The sequence below is a fragment of the Staurois parvus genome, unplaced genomic scaffold (genome assembly GCF_062004578.1).
Source record: "Staurois parvus isolate SC_StPar_1 unplaced genomic scaffold, SC_StPar_1.0 ptg000668l, whole genome shotgun sequence".
NCBI lineage: Eukaryota > Metazoa > Chordata > Amphibia > Anura > Ranidae > Staurois > Staurois parvus.
In genome coordinates, this window is record NW_028318464.1 from 4,879,870 (window position 1) to 4,896,720 (window position 16,851).

The 16,851-nt window shown below is 39.0% G+C and overlaps 1 protein-coding gene across 1 annotated transcript in view; it reads right to left on the reverse strand.

The window, feature by feature from the left end:
• Positions 1–1,044: 1,044 nt before the first annotated feature.
• The window catches only part of CLPTM1 (CLPTM1 regulator of GABA type A receptor forward trafficking), a 60,003-nt gene continuing 44,196 nt past the window's right edge, over positions 1,045–16,851 (reverse strand). Inside the window, exons 8-14 of the mRNA XM_089651991.1 lie at positions 16,202–16,446; positions 14,648–14,741; positions 14,365–14,555; positions 12,673–12,768; positions 11,270–11,405; positions 7,514–7,681; positions 1,045–4,555 (exon numbers count right to left, since the gene is read on the reverse strand). Of these exons, the coding sequence (XP_089508117.1) occupies positions 4,368–4,555; positions 7,514–7,681; positions 11,270–11,405; positions 12,673–12,768; positions 14,365–14,555; positions 14,648–14,741; positions 16,202–16,446 (1,118 nt within the window). The 3' untranslated portion in view covers positions 1,045–4,367. The remainder of the gene's footprint in view (positions 4,556–7,513; positions 7,682–11,269; positions 11,406–12,672; positions 12,769–14,364; positions 14,556–14,647; positions 14,742–16,201; positions 16,447–16,851) is intronic.

Sequence of the window (16,851 nt, forward strand, 5' to 3'; positions counted from 1 at the left end):
TATGCTTTTTGTAATAAAATCATCTTCATGCATGACAATGCACCATGCATCTCATGCTGCAAAGAATACCTCTGCATCAATGGCTGCTATGGGGATAAAAGGAGAGAAAGTCATGGTGTGGCCTCCATCCTCCCCTGACCTCAATCCTATTGAGAACCTTTGGAGCATCCTCAAGCAAAAGATCTATGAGGGTGGGAGGCAGTTTACATCCAAACAGCAGCTCTGGGAGGCTATTCTGACATATTGCAAACAAATTCAAGCAGAAACTGTCCAAAAACTCACAAGTTCAATGGATGCAAGACTTGTGAAGCTGCTATCAAATAAGGGGTCCTATGTTAAAATGTAACGTGACCTGTTAAAATGTTTAAAAAGTTAAAATGTTGTTAAAAGTTTGATGGAAATAGCTTTTGATTTTAGTAAATATGTTGCAAACACAACAAATGATAATTTTCAGTTCTTTACAACCTATAAAGTGTTTTGAAACTTACTGTGTGTAATCATTTGGAATATTGCATTGTAAGTTTTTTATGTTTAAAAAAAATACTGTTATCATTAGGAGGTTTGTTCAATAAAATTTGAATTGTACTCTTAATAGTTGATAACATGAGAATTATGCTGACTGTTATTTACATCAATTAGGTAAATGAGAAAAATATAATTTGCATAATAATTCAGAACAGGGTGTATGTCTGGCCACAGCTCTACTTAAAAACAGAATCGTTATGTGTTACTAATCTATTTGGGATAGAGTAAGTCAAGTTTAGAACTTTTGTCAGGTGTTTATAAATGTCTGCATCCCCTTTGGAGAGATTTCCCATTGCCTTTTGTTCCAATGACCATGCCAAATTCTGGATTTGGCCATCAAGGCAGGTGGTGCAGGCAATCACTCCAGTGAGAACATAAATTGCAATAAAAACCTGACAGAGCTATCACTCTTTTCAAACATCAAAACATTTTTAGGATGTAGTCCCATATTTAAAGGACCGAATGAAATTGTAACCTGTATAGCCGCAGTGAATAACAATTCGCAACAATGAACATATCTCCACCCAACTCACTCTGGTTTATTTTCTTTCTGTTTCACAAGTTCATGTCATACTCTGAATATTACTTACAAACTAAACATTTGTTTAAAACTGCGTTAATAGTCTTCAATGATTTAAAAGACTGCTGGATATTTTTTTTTCCTTAAACAAAAAGGGACACCAGCAAACACCAAGAGTAGTGAGTGGTACAAACCAATCACTCTCCTGATGATGTGGCTCTTGTAGGAACAAAAATGGGCTAGTATAATTCACTGCAAACAGCAACAGTGTCCAGTAAACCACCAAAACCAATCAGAAATCATCTTTCATGAAAAAGCAACCACATAGAATAATCATCATTCAGTGCACTGCTAAGGCTACAACGGAAACATTGTCACTGTACACTACAAACATAAAGTGGATTCAACTTATATTGATCGGAGACAAATTTCACATGATGTCTTGCAGTCAGACCAAGAGGTATTCATGATGGCACTGGACCTAGGGCCTGAGCAATTAGCCTCCCCCATAGGGCTCATTTACACTTGCAGTTAACAACTGTTCCCCCTTAAAACCAAACTTCACACTCCTAATCAACATTGACTATTTTTAATCCTCATGCTGCTAGCATTAGTGAATAGAAAGAATATAGACAGTATGTCGTATTTACTTTTTCTTTTCATTTTAGATAGTTTCTTGTTTCCAGGCCTAGGCAAATGTCATCATACCTTGCAGGAGTGTTTAAGAGGGGGGTTTTCTCAGTTAAGCACACCCTCCTGCCTGCATGACTGAGCTAAGGGCAGATGAATTCCAGGAAGTAAATGCTACATGAATCATCTGCCCTTACTCAAGATGGCCATGGCCAGAAAGTAGATAGGGGTGTTTTTTAAAGTGATTATTCAGCAAAATAAAGCATGGAGACATGGATGGATGGGAGAGTTGATTAGAAATTAAATAGCATTTTTGGTTTATGGTGCGCAGATGCAGTGTAGTTCCATTTTAAACTGCAAAGGCAGCAGCAGGGATGTACACAGGTCTTGGCCAGGATAACATGCTTTACGGCAGGAATTATACCACCTAGCAAACGCCTCTGAAAGTGAGCACAGATCACTTTTCATGCTGCAAGTGTAAACCAGCCCTTAGAATGCCATATTATATTTTGACTACGAGGGAGGGGGTGATTTGGCGTGGGAATTTTTTTTTTTTTTTTTTTTTAAAGATGCAGTGGCTTGCATAATAGTTAAAGTTAGTTCCAGGGAGTGTGTACTTGTATAGCGTTTGCATATTAAAGTAGCATTCCAGTCAGATACTAACTATACCTAAATCTGCTTCCACCCTAGCCTGTAAGGGAAAGAGGTCTATACTTACCTATTCTGAGGGCAGTCTGGTCACGTGATAGCACAAGCTTCAGTGTAGAAGTGGTACAGCAGACAAGGGATACCGCACAGTAAGCCTATGGGTGATGTTAATCGCTCTGCAGCTATGGTCAGTGATCTCTCCTCTTCACTGAAGCCAGCCACTGAAGAAGAGGTCATGTGACCAGAGCGCCTTCCAGCAAGTATAGACATATTTCCTTTACAGGGTAGTTAGTATAGACTTAGAATGGGGGTGGAAGCAGGTTTACATATAGTTCATATTTGACTAGAATTCTACTTTAAAATACAGGCCTCTCCTAGGTTTTTAGTGCGACTTTCCAGCCTCTACAACCATGTTAAAGAAGAAGGAATTTCACAACACAAACTTATGATCACAGAATTCTGCAAAATGGGTGGCCTGGAATATACAAGCAAAGCTGGGATGAGAAACAACTAGCATTGGATAAACAGGCCATATTCCCTGTATTTGTTTTAATGCCAAATGTTATCATTTGAATGTTGTGTCCCTTTGATCTGTCAAATATATGTTGCCAACTGTTCATTTCCACTTGGTTGCCAGGGATCACTGGAATTGCTGCTATTTACACTAGAAGATAAGCCCAAATGAGGATTATTCACCCACACTGTTCACAGACAAGAATGATGAGATTCTGGTTGGTCACTATTCTTTTAAGAAATGATACCCTTCTCCAATGTTGGTAAACAACCCTCATATCCAACATATATTTTACCTCAGTACAAAAAAAAAAAAAAAAAAAAAAAAATCAAAACATACACAGTGCATATTACAATGGGAAAGGTGTGTTGTCTTCCAAGTTTTCTTCAAGATGGCCAACTGTTGGCCATGAAAACTGTAACACATGTAACACACAGGCTCTGGTCAGACACTGTAAAAGGTCAGTGTGACTCAGACTGGTCCATTTACTGCTGTCTCTACTGAGTTATACATATGAATAAAACAGAGCAAACACATCCAAGTCTCAAAAGCAAGAACATTGCTAGTACAAAGGACCTGTTACAATTTAAATATTTCATTCATCAGTTTGATCCAAGATATGACTTTTTTTCTTTTACATTGGTCAAAAAAAAAAAAGAAGAAAATTAGAAAAAATAAAATTTGATAAGATACTACTTATGACAGTAGGTTTGTCCCATATTTGGGCATATAGTATACATTTTTGTTTTAAATCCCTCCTATTTGACATTCTTCTTTTATTTTGTTAGTGCAGTGAATAAATTAAGTGATGTCAGGCAGGGAAAAATTGGAGAGTCCGAGCAGAAAGCCAATGTAGGCTCATTCATGAGTCAGGATAATAGACTCAACAAAAAACAAAACTATACCTTACATCGCAGAGAGCAATTTTTTTTCTTTCAAAGGCAACAGGTGTGTTTCAAGTGCCTGATAACTCATATTTGAGAAAGTGTGCAGTCAATTTATAGGGATGTTCAGGACTCTGGCTGTGTGTGTGTGTGTGTGTGTAACTTGTTACCCCAAGACGTGGGATGTAAACAGCAAGTGGTGGGATCCCTTGGTGCAGTGCAAGCAAGCTTGCATGCTCCCAAGTGCTGCCTAAACTGCAAAGAGCGGCCATATTTATTAAACTCAATTTGCGCATTGATCCCGTGGGGGAGTCATGACCGAGAGGCAGGAAATAGACACGTCACAACGAAATTATAGAGGAGACAGCAGTGCAAAAGGAAGAAGCAGAGGGAGTGGGGACATAGAGAGCAAGAGGGAACAAGAGAGGAGGGAAACAGGCAGAAAAACAGAAAGCAAGAGGGTGGGCAGAGAAAGACAAACTTCACCAGTCCCATATACATAATGACGGGGAAACACCGTCTCAACAAAGAGGGTTGGGGACAAGAGGGGTTTATATATAAAACAGCAGCCGATTTAATCCCCGCAGAGGGGGATGAACAGTTCATGTAAGGAATGGAGGGGAGGGGGGGGTATAGGAGAATTAAATCAGTCTTTCTTTTTGTCTTCTGCTGGTTTGGGTTGAGATGTGTCTTCAGGAGAGGGGGGAAGGATTGCTGACCCATCTTGGGCTGGTAGAGAAGCAGGTGTCTCGCCACTGGTCCCAAACTCATTCAATCGCGTGGGATCCACTCTATAAATCCAGCGTTGGTACAAATAGATGAAGAAAACCACATCTGCAGAGAAAATTAATAAAGATCAAAAGCAGCCAAAAAAAACAAAACAAAACAAACCACACCTTTCAGGAGGGATTTGCATATCCAGTGGAAATGCCTTAGCTCATTGGGAACCCAAACAAAGAGGAACCCACTACACATAGCCCTGCTATATACAATGGCGGAACCTTCATTTTCCTGTTTACAGTTGTCCGTAAACTGAAGTTCCACCATACAGTAAGGATCGATCTACATACAGTTGTGTTCAAAATAATAGCAGTGTGTTGAAAAAAAGTGAATAAAGCTCAAAATCCTTCTAATAGCTTTTATCTCCATACACACAAATGCATTGGGAACATTACACATTCTATTCCAAATCAAAACATGAAGAAAAATATATCAAATTTGTGTTGTTCCTCTAAAAAAATTGAAGAAAAGTGAATATTAGACTGTTCAAAAAAATAGCAGTGTTTGTATTCTTCTTTACAAACTCAAACATTCACTATATAAACTGAAAAATGTTTGAAGATTTTGCTTTCCTTTGAATCACTTAATTAATATTTAGTTGTATAAGCACTGTTTCTGAGAACTGCTGTACATCTGTGTTGCATGGAGTCAACCAACTTCTGGCACCTGTGAACAGGTATTCCAGCCCAAGATGATTGGACTACATTCCACAGTTCTTCTCTATTTCTTGGTTTTGCCTCAGAAACTGCATTTCTGATGTCACCCCACAAGTTTTCTATTGGATTAAGATCCGGGGATTGGGCTGGCCACGCCATAACGTCAATCTTGTTGGTCTGGAACCAAGATGTTGCACGTTTACTGGTGTGTTTGGGGTCGTTGTCTTGTTGGAACACCCATTTCAAGGACATTTCCTCTTCAGCATAAGGCAGCATGACCTCTTCAAGTATTCTGATGTATTCAAACTGATCCATGATCCCTGGTATGCGATAAATAGGCACAACACCGTAGTATGAGAAACATCCCCATATCATGATGCTTGCGCAACCATGCTTCACTGTCTTCACAGTGTACTGTGGCTTGAATTCAGTGTTTGGGGGTCGTCTGACAAACTGTCTCCAGCCACTAGATCCAAAAAGAACAATCTTACTTTCATCAGTCCACAAAATGTTGCGCCATTTCTCTTTAGGCCAGTCAATGTGCTCTTTGGCAAATTGTAACCTCTTCAGCACGTCTTTTTTTCAAAAGTGGGACTTTGCGGGGGCTTCTTGCAGATAGCTTGGCTTCACATAGGCGTCTTCTAATTGTAACAGTACTCACATGTAACTTTAGACCTTCTTTGATCTTCCTGGAGCTGATTGTTGGCGGAGTCCTTGCCATTTTGGCTATTCTTCTATCCATTCGAATGGTAGTTTTTCACTTTCTTTCACGTCTTTCAGATTTTGGTTGCCATTTTAAAGCATTTGCAATCATTTTAGCTGAGCAGCCTATCATTTTCTGCACTTCTTTATATGTTTTCCCCTCTACAATCAACTTTTTAATCAAGGTACGCTGTTCTTCTGAACAATGTCTGGAACGACCCATTTTCCTCAGAATTTCAGAGAGAAATGCACTGTAACCAGCATGTACAACATTTGCTGCCTTCCTTCCTTAATAAGGGCAATAATTGCCACCTGTTTTTCAAAGAATGAATGACCTCACTAATAGAACTCCAGACTGCTATAATTTTGAACATGCCACTTTCAATTAGTGATTCAATTACACAGAATCAGCAGCATGCATGTCATGACTGTTGGGTCTGTTGGATTTCTATTACTCTACTACACCTGCTAGTAAATTATTTGCCATGTAGAAATATAATTTCTACCAAAAACAGTGATTGATCAGGTTAGTGATGTCTGACTGCTATTATTTTGAACACAACTGTATATAATCACGGCACAATACAATATTTACCCAGCAGGTGACAGTGTAGAGAAAGCCAACTGCTGCTCCCTGACTTGATAGAAAGCAGATGCCCTAAAGGAGCAAATCCTCTATATTACTAGAAGAAGATAATACAGGCTAATAGGGAATTGCCTTAAAAGTAGAAGTATAGAAGAGATTACCGTACTAGCACAAGCAACGTTAGTGCAGCAATCTCCCACGCTGCACCTTTGTATTCAGACAAGGGGAACTGCCTCCCTGCCAGAACACACTGATCAGTGCTGGCAGCCATTGGCTGCCAGCACTGATTAGATGTTGGTTTTCCAGCATCCCTGTTCGACAGAGGCCGGTAGCGAGACAGGCTTCTGTAAAAAACATACCGTTGTACACACAGGCTGAAACTCAGTCGGTTCCAGTCAATTTTTGGCCTATGTGTACAAGGCTTATAGGAAGGTTTTAACCAGTCAGTTCTTTCTGCCATCTGTGCCCCATTGGAGAGATTTACCTTCACTTCCTCTCCCATAGCCAAAACAGGGAGTGAGAAGAAATCCCTGCAAATTAAGGGAATCTCTTGGGAACCCCCAAGGTCACCAGAAATATTGTCCCCATTGGAACATTTCTCCGCTATTACTTTTCTGGGGACAAGCCAAAATGTGGTATTTTTTTTTACTTTCATTTTCAATGATAATGGTAAAAAGGATAAATAGAAAGGGACGATCTCCATAACGGGGGCACAGACTGCAATAGAAACTGAAAGGTGTTCTAATCCCTCTTCACTATTTAAAACAAAAAAAAAAAAAGTTTTGCCTTTAGTTATCCTTTGAAAACTCTCCCTACAAGCTGCAGCATAGGGTTGTTTCTTTAATAAACCTTTGCTCAACACTTAGCAAATAAAGGAAAACAAGGGGAAAGTTTATTACAGTTTTATGTAGCTTGTCTGCATTACTGAAAAAAATAAAGATAAAAAACGTGTAATTTAATTGTGACATGATAAAAACTGGAGCTCACTATGAATTACATGTGCTACATATATAGGAATCGATTAAAGATTTTTTGTATAAGGCTGTAAATATTTCAGAAAAACCTTACCATCTCTCAGACACCCAATCCTGTACATCATAGGCATCTTGATGACGAAAGCAAAGAGATCATCAATGAAGGTATTCAGAGCTTTGTATGTTAACATCCTCCATGGGAGGTGGGCTACTGACTTCAGCTTGTAGTTAATAAACAACTGTGGAGTCATTGTGATAAACCCTGTAACACAGATAATATTAGGTTATTCAATCTCCTCTGGGTTAGGAATTTTTTATCTTCAAGGCTGGCCATACATTAAGCAATTAATCACAGGTTGAAGGAAAGAAAATAGATTGATTCCCAGTAAGTGTTGATGGGGGAATCCCTCCCAATGCGCTACTATATTCTGAGAGGGGGAATTTCTTTGCTACCAGAATACAATAATCTCTGCTACAAGCTATAGCTAGCAGAAGTGAAAATAAGAAGAACAAAACCTGATAGGCTGGTTGTACTGAAGTCAATCGATAGATCAACTTAAGTACAGCCAGCCTGCCTATAGAAGGATCAAAATTTGGCTGGTTCCTGTTTACCTGGCCGTATTTCAATCAATCTATGACTGGCTTAAGCAAAACAAATAGCTTTGTATTTGAAGGCAGTATCTGAGCTAAAAGTTAACAACTCTGGATACCCAGATGTGAAAACAGGACATGAAGAGTTGCATGTTTCACACATTATGCCTTAAAGGAGAAGTTCACCTTTGGAACAGGTTACATGGTCCACCTGTTCTTAGGGAGGAACATGTAACATGTTCCCATAGCTGCAGCCACTGCTCCAGTCAGCAGCCTCACAAAAACCTATTGACCTGTACCCTGCCATTTGATGTTACAGCTTTAAGGCCATTGCTTTTTTTTTTTAAATAGTTGACTCAATCTATGCCTGACAAAGCACAGTATAAAACTGCTTAAGCCCTATGGCTAGCTTTTTTTTTCTATACAATATAATTGTGGGTTAATGCAAAGAAAGTATGAGATGTGGTGTAAAGTTTCATAAAAAATTTTTAATGTGTGCAGTGTAATCTTAAAATCAGAGATGTTAGTGCAATGTGTGTTTCGCATTTTGTCATTAAATAATGAACAATGATTTAAAGGAAGGTAATGAAATCATAATTGTGTATATGACCACTTAAAGTGGTATTAATCATATGGCAGCCTACCAATTCTTACATGTGATGGCTGCATAAGTTTTCTTTTTTAGGCTCTCTTCTGTTTTCATCTGGTGATCCGACCAGTAAGTCTGTTTTGCAAAAGAACAAACTCTCCAGCAGAATGCATCAGTTACACTAGCTTTTAAAATTAGGGGTAGGGGGTACTTACAAACATTGGCTTTTATTTACTGTATGTAAAACCTTTTTCCCAGGAGGATGTAGGAAACATCATAGAGGAACAGTGGAGATGTATACTGGAATCGGGGCCGATGGTATCTTTCTCCCTCAAATGTATACTGGAATTGTGGCCGATGGTATCTTTTTCTCCCTCAGCTCTTTCTGCTGCATAGAGTATATCGTACCCCTCAGAAACGGTTTTTGTTTGGGTGGAGACAAGATGCCAGATGCCCACTATGTGGAGATCTAAGGGGAGACCTTATTCACATGGTATGGAGATGTCCAAAGTTATATAGGTATTGGGGTGAGGTTCTCGATACTATAAAATCTGTATATGGGATATCCTCTAGGTTAGACCCAATGTTATTTATATCGGGCTATGTGGATAAGGATAAGGTAGTGACTAGGGTACAGAAGACAGTAATTCAGTGTTTGTTTCAGGCACGTAAATTGATTGTGCAGAGGTGGCTTGTAGCGGTGCCACCTTCATGTAAGGAGAGGGTGAGTACTGTGGAAGAAACAATAAGGAAAGAAAGACTGGTATTTATTAAACGGGGATGTATAAAGAAATTTCAGAGAATATGGAAACCATAGTTAACTAGGGTAGGATCAACTGTTGGAGATCTGGGAGAGGCCAGGCAGTAGCCAAGATGAGAAGGAAAGAGAAAAAAGAACACCCAAAAGAAAGTTTAAAATTAATCTTTGGAATCTGAGAGAAGAGTAGTACATTATTCTGTGAAGATAGAAGTGAAATATGTAAATGTTAATTGTGGAATGTACGGATGTTTTATAAAACGTATTCAATAAAGAATAGTTAAGAGAAAAAAAAAAGTATTAGCTGGAGTTTGGCTTTAATTTATTAGTGTATCTATATCTGCTAGTATATCTAATGCTCCCCTCCCCTAGACTGAAATCTGCTGTCCAAAAGGTGTCCCCTGTGCTTGTTCATCCAGAGTGGGGGCACTAATACAGGAGGTGTGTTACCAGCCAGATCACCAGGAAAAAGCTGAAGGAAAAAAGCCTGAAAAATAAAGAAAACTAATACAGCCATTACATCCAAGGATCAGTAAGTCGCAACACATTACATTTTTGGTTTGGAGTTTAATACCGCTTTAAAAATCTGATTGTATTGAAGGAAAATGAATGCCTGGTATAGAAATGTCAGAGGTAAGGATTTTTGAGTTGTACCTGGAAGCATCATATTAAGGCAGAAAAAAGCCTAAATCTGTTGTACCACTCTAATAATAAAAAGTGATAAAGCGAGCGCTTCAGAATATGGTACCAAAAAGCAGCTTGCATAAGATTAACCCCTGAAATCCTAAACATAAATATCAAAAAATGCAGCGCTCTTAATATAGTGAGATAGTGACATATAATGCGCAATCCTATGCGCTAATAGGTGAACATATAAGTGGTGTCTTTAATGAAGACAATTGGTAAAATGTGACATCGTCTCATAGTGACATAACAATCAGCGACCAATTCGATATATATAAGTCCTTGAAATATTCAAGTAAGATTCAAGTCAGTAGCCATAAGTAGCCCTAATTTGTGTACAATCATTGGCATAATAAAAATTGATACACTATATTAGCCCTTTGTCTTGGTGGCTTTACTCTGAGCTACTAAAGGTGGTGTTCCTGCTGAGTCCATTGACTACCGAGTACTAACAACAGCGAGGAGTCCCCATCCACTAAGAGGGTCTACCGAGAGGTTTGGTGGTCTTTCCCAGGTTGTAACAAGTACCATTGGAGTGCCATTTGCCTACTGGGTCCCAGATGACTACCAGTGCCCTTATATTACATGCGTAATATTATCATACATCTGGTGAGTGCAAGCACACCCCTATTTCTTCATATCACTGAAGTCACGAGCACATACTACCATTGACGCAAGTTCCCGGGAAAATTGGCGCATCTTACTTGAATATTTCAAGGACTTTTATATATACTGAATTGGTCGCTGATTGTTCTGTCACTATGAGATGATGTCACATTTTACCAATTATTGTCTTCATTAAAGACACCACTTATATGTTCACCTATTAGCGCATAAGATTGCGCATTATATGTCACCATCTCACAATATTAAGAGCGCTGCATTTTTTGACATTGTTGTATCACTCTGACAGCATTCTCCTGTTAGCCCAGGTAACTTGACGGTGTCCCCCAGCGAGTGTTGTTTGATACTCTGAGCTCCCAGGAAGAGTGTTGAATGATGCTGGGTATCATTCAGTCAAGAACTGGACTGTGTTGGATTGCACAGCAGCAAGTCTGTGAAAGACATTGCCAGAGACAGAAGAGTATCGATGAGAGCTGCATTTTTCACGCTAGTGCAGTGGAATAGATTGTCACTTTGTTCTTCAGGCTTTAAGTGTGTTTCAAGCTTTAGAAATGTAATACTAATATGGCCACAGACTATATCACATTATGTTGTTTTCAGCTTACCAAATGTGAGGAGGAAGCCATACAGCATACTAAGTACCCAGGAATACCATCCCTTGTGCTCTAGGTACAGGAGACTGTATACTGCATAGCATCCCAGCAGTGGGAAGAGGATCCAGGACAGGTACCGGAATGCCATCTAGACACAGAACAAATAATGCGATTATATTTGGAGTAAAAGAAAATGCAGCATGTTCTAAGCTCAGAGACCACTGGACACTAAGCATCGACTAGAAACTGTGTCATATGCTTACTAATCCAGTTTCAGTTATGTACAATTTCAGTTTACCACTCCAGCAAATGAAACCGTCATCCACAGTGTAGCTCACAACTTTTTTCACTTCATAGGCAACCATAACCCCAAATCAAAGAAAATTCCAGGGACTTAAATAATGTTAAAACAATACCTATATATCTAAATAAAACATAACAGGAAGGGAAGTATTTACAATTTATTTTGCGGTACAAAAATGTAATTACATTTTAGGCAGCAAAAAGGGAGTGCAAGGATGCAGATAAAACTATGCTGGGAAAACCATACCATATAGGAGGATAGGCTATCATAGGAATAATTCTGTAAGCTTTTTGTATAGGTATTTGTTCTGGAAAGTGTCTAATGTCAGACCTTTCATTGTACTTAAAGGAATCTGTTCTCCACTCTATGTAAAAAATAGAAGCGCTGTCTATCAGCCTGCTTGCTATTGCCGTTTTTATCCAAGAACGCCTCTTTTACAGCCCAGTCTCAGATAACTTTCACTTTGCTATGAGGGGAACAGTTTGTGGCACAAGCTCCACACACCCTGTACTGTTAGGCTCAGTTTATGCACTACTTTCTATTCAATAAGAAAGTCCTACTGGCTAGCAAGGCATTCTGAATGGACAGGGGTCAAACATGTGGGCAGGACTTATACCAAAATTCCAGAAAATATATGAAAGTGTAGGTAATCCAAGATGGCACAGTGTAGAACTTGCTAGCAATGAAAAGGAATAACATGTATTTTAAGAGTCTGCTCTAAAGCAACATATTTAGTTAGTAGAAGTGAATAAGTTCAATTTAAAGGGATGCTCTTCTTAACTGTAAATTAATCAAATTCACCATGACATGTTTGCTTAAAGTAGAACACTCTAATGTCTCTGTAACCAAGCTTCCATCTAGAATTTACATTGTCCTGCATGTTGGAGGGTTGGGCGATAGCTTAAGCCAAACAGCAGCGCTTCTGCCTTCAGGCTTGATAAATACATCACTAATGGTGAAGTTATCTCACCTTCCACAATAAAATTAGCCTTTTACAGCATCGGAATGGTTCAGGTCACCACTGTTTTTAAGATTTCTGACTGAGGGTCTAATCAAATATTGCCATCCCAATTTGCAATAGCAAAACTCTTTAAAAGGAGAACACACTTACGTCGTCATATATTTTTGTAGAGGATTCTACATATGTGGACTTGTCCTTCAGTATCACCCTGGGGAAGATTCCAGCCACCTTCCGTTCTCTGTCCAGCTGTGAGAAACAAAGTGGGGTACATGTTTAAACTAAAGAATACAAAATCTAATACTTTAAGATTTCATTATTAAATCTTTAATTTGGAACACATTTCCTTTAGACTTCATTTAATTTTACACAGAAAGTCAGTTGTCAAGTAAATGACCTGCAGCTTGCATCTTCAAATTCAATACAGTTATATAGGTCAAGGCCGCTTCATACAGAATTTCGGCTATTTAAATCAAGCACTTCTTTTCAGCAGTCATTATCAGTGAAGCTCTAAACAGGCTTTGCGTTGCAAAGTGTTGTAGCCACACCCCCAAAAATGTAAAGGTTGATAGCAACTATACTCCTCTCCCTACTGCCAGCACTATGGGATATTTCAACACCCATAGGCATTGGATAATCAGGCAAGTCTGACAACATTCATGACTAAGGCAGATTTCTCTGCATGCACACAGTTTGGGAACATAACCCTAAATCATGTTGGGTACCTTTGGTCAACCACTATGGCTTAAGTATAGGCCAGCTCCTTGCCATGAGCATGCTTAGATGATCTGAATGTGCACACACCTGTCAGTCAGCCACTGAATTTTGAATTCACATCTCACCACTGTCTACATGTGGCAATACCCAGTTTCACTGTATGTGCTGGTGAACGTGCCCTGACCTGTCATGGAGTGGCAGGAGGAGACTGGTTGCTTTGAATGCAGTTAAATAAAGGTTACCTGTACTGAGGAAATATGGGGTCCGTTACTCAGAGGTAAAAAGGCACAAAATAATAATACAGGGCTTATGCGGTTTGGCATGTAACCGTAGTCATAGCTATGACTAAGGCTACACTCCGAAACGCGTAAGCCCTGTAACATTATTCTGTATCAAATCTGGATTAATAAATCTATTCACTGCGGAAGATTGAGCTGCCGGCTTCCTTTTATCTGCATGTTTGCTCGTGTGCTAGGAGGACACTACTAGCTAGTGCACTGACTGCTCACCACCTCTGGGAATTTCAGCAGGTGTTTTCTATCATATTTTTATCTGGCCAGATATACTGGTAATGTGAAAACAGAAACACACACACACAAAATATTACAGCTGCTCTGCGACGTAAAGAGGAGAAATTTAATAAAGTATGTTTTTGGTCACTCTGCACATGTTCCAAGGGTATGGATCTGCTCTTGTAGAAGCAGCCCCCCAAAAAATCTCCCCCCCCACTTCAAACCCTGCCAGACTAGTTTTTGGATAGGGTAGTGAGGGACTAGAATACCTGACAGGTTTTTATTGCTGTCTGTGACCGTTAGGGTGATCCACCCTCTATAATAGTCATGTTTACCATTATCACCAACAGTGATATCTTGAGACTTTTTTTATTATTAAAGGAAAACTGGTTAAAAAAAAACAAAAAACAACTTTTTAAATTTAGCTGTATATTTCTCGTTACTGCCATAACCTCCCACAAAAGGACAACCCAAATAAAGTTCAGTGCAGTGAGGCTGCATGTTTGTGTGAGCTCGATGTCAAGAGGTTAAGGAGATGAAGAATGCACAAACTCATAAGTGAAAGATCCACATCTTGATCTTCACAGCATTTATCTCAGCTATGATTAACCCTTACCTTGACATCCATGACTTTGGTGATCTTCCAGAAATCAATAAGCAGACCAATGCCAACGCTGACCTGCACCACAAAGTTGGTCTCATTGTCCAAGATGTAAAGCAAAACAACTAGAGACTGAAAGACACCAAAGATGACAGATCGAACAGACAAACCCTCCAAAGACTGCCGACTGTTCCAAAACTGGATATCTAAAAGATGACAAACGAGACATGATGACATTAAAAGAATATTGCTGATTAAATTAATTTCATTAATTTAAAAAAGGTTAAAAAAAACTTACCATTTTTAAAAGCCAAAAACTCAAAGATGCTATGTACAATGGAAACGGTTATGGTGAGAGCAAGGAGATATGGGTTTGTCTCTAGAAGAGCCACCTTGAAAGATAAACAATAGTTTTCAATAACAGTGACTGTCAGAAAAACTACATACTACTTAAAGTGGAAATTTAGTCATAAAATTAAGTCCTGATAGATCACTTCAGGCTGCCCGCTATTGTAAACATTAAAATAAGTGCCTATACTGTTTAAAATCCAGTAACCCAGCTCTGCACATGCTCAACTGCTCTATGTGCTCAGCACTTCCTAAAATACGGGAGTTACTAGAGGCTGATCAGCTGACAGCTTTAAGATTTACTATTGTTGAAGGGGTAAGAAAACAACAGGAATAACACAGACTGTGCTGAGGAAACAATTAGAGAGGGAGAAAATAAAATCAGGTTAGGTAACATGACAAACACTACTGCCAGGGAGACACAAAAACAGTTAAACTTGATATTGTCTTATAGGGTAAAGTTCCGCTTTAAAACCCACTTGAAGACTTTTTTTTTTTTTTTTTTTTTTTTTAGACCTGACCTGTGTTTTGAAGAGAGCAGTTGACCGGGACTCCAATGGCTTGTCATGGCTGGACAGGTGAAAAGGCTTAGAGTTTACAAAGCCCCAAGAACTTGTACTCCAGAAAAATGATGCTGAAAAATGCTGGAGAGCCACTGAGTAAATTGCAAAGCCAATACCCAGCACTGTTGCTCTTTGGCAATTTCTAACCACAGGCTTGATCCCCAATACTGTCCCGACTAAGCTTACAGCTCTCCTGCTAACTTGTCTTGATTTAGATATACTTTGGTTTGATTTAATAAAACTGGAGAGTGCAAAATCTGGTGCAGCTCTGCACAGAAACCAATCAGATTCCATTTATTTTTGTCAAACCTTAATTCAACAAGTTGAATTTTGAAGCCGATTGGCTACCATGCACAGCTGCACCAGATTTTGCACGCTACAGTTTTAGTAAATTAATCCCTTAATGTTAAAGTGTATATCAAGACATTTTTGGACACAATAGGGAAGGATTGGAACTCCTGTCAGGTTTTTACTGCTCTGGGATTTCCACTTACTTTCTGTCCTGCTGATTTCACCAAACAGGAGTGAAAATCTGCAACAGGGACACAGACAAAAGAAAAATTTGATATGGCTTCTAGCTACCCCATACTCTACTAGCCCTTTTATTTTGATTTTGTTGGTGATTTTCTGTCACTTCCTGTCTGGTAAAAACTTATCAGAAGGACAGAAAGTGAGGTGAAATCTCTGTAGCAGAACACCAGAAAGCAGCAAAAACCTGACAGGGGCTCTAATTGTTAATACTTAATTCAAATTAAAAAAAAAAAATGTTTTGGCTGGACATACACTTCAAAATCACAATCACTAGTTTGGCATAATCCAAGCCCTCCACATGGCATACTTGCCGAAATCCCTTTATTACTTTAGAGGCTTCCCGGTTCCTATCCCCAGCCATATTTTGCGGATTGAGTAACACAAACTGCTCCTCTTCATTTGGAACCCACCTTAATAGAGTCCTGCTCTTCATCAGACTGCTCATACAGGTCTTCTCCCAGAAAGTTCCAGGGACTGCGAGAGTTCTGAGATGCATAGAGTTGCCACCTCCACAAGGACAGGGGACAGAATGAAACCCGTAATGGTAGTGTGGTCACGCTAGAATTTACTGGGCTGTAATCTTTCTGCAGATTCCAGTAATCGTTAAAGTACAAAATAGGGTAGTAGTCACCACTCACAGCATCAAACTTCACATCTAATGAGTAGAAGATAGAATTATCAATGACAGAATGGTAACTGAACAAGATCTATCATGGCTTGAATCGTCCAGTCCACACCACAGAAATGAAAACACTAATCTAATTTGTTGCTATTGCAACAAGTCCACTTCAGTGAATATCATAAACAGTACAACAATACTCCTTATTTGCTGGAATTAGGCTATTTGACTTCCTAGAAGAAAATGTAAGGCCCCTTTCACATGGGCGTTCCACTTGTCATTTTTCATTCATCCGCTGATGGATGAAAAACAGACATAAATGAATCCATGTAAACATGACAAATGGACATGAATCTCTATGTAAAAACAGATGTAAATGGATAATTATAATTTTTTTGGAATGGATCAAAGCACTATTTATGTTCCATTAAAAGATGGAAA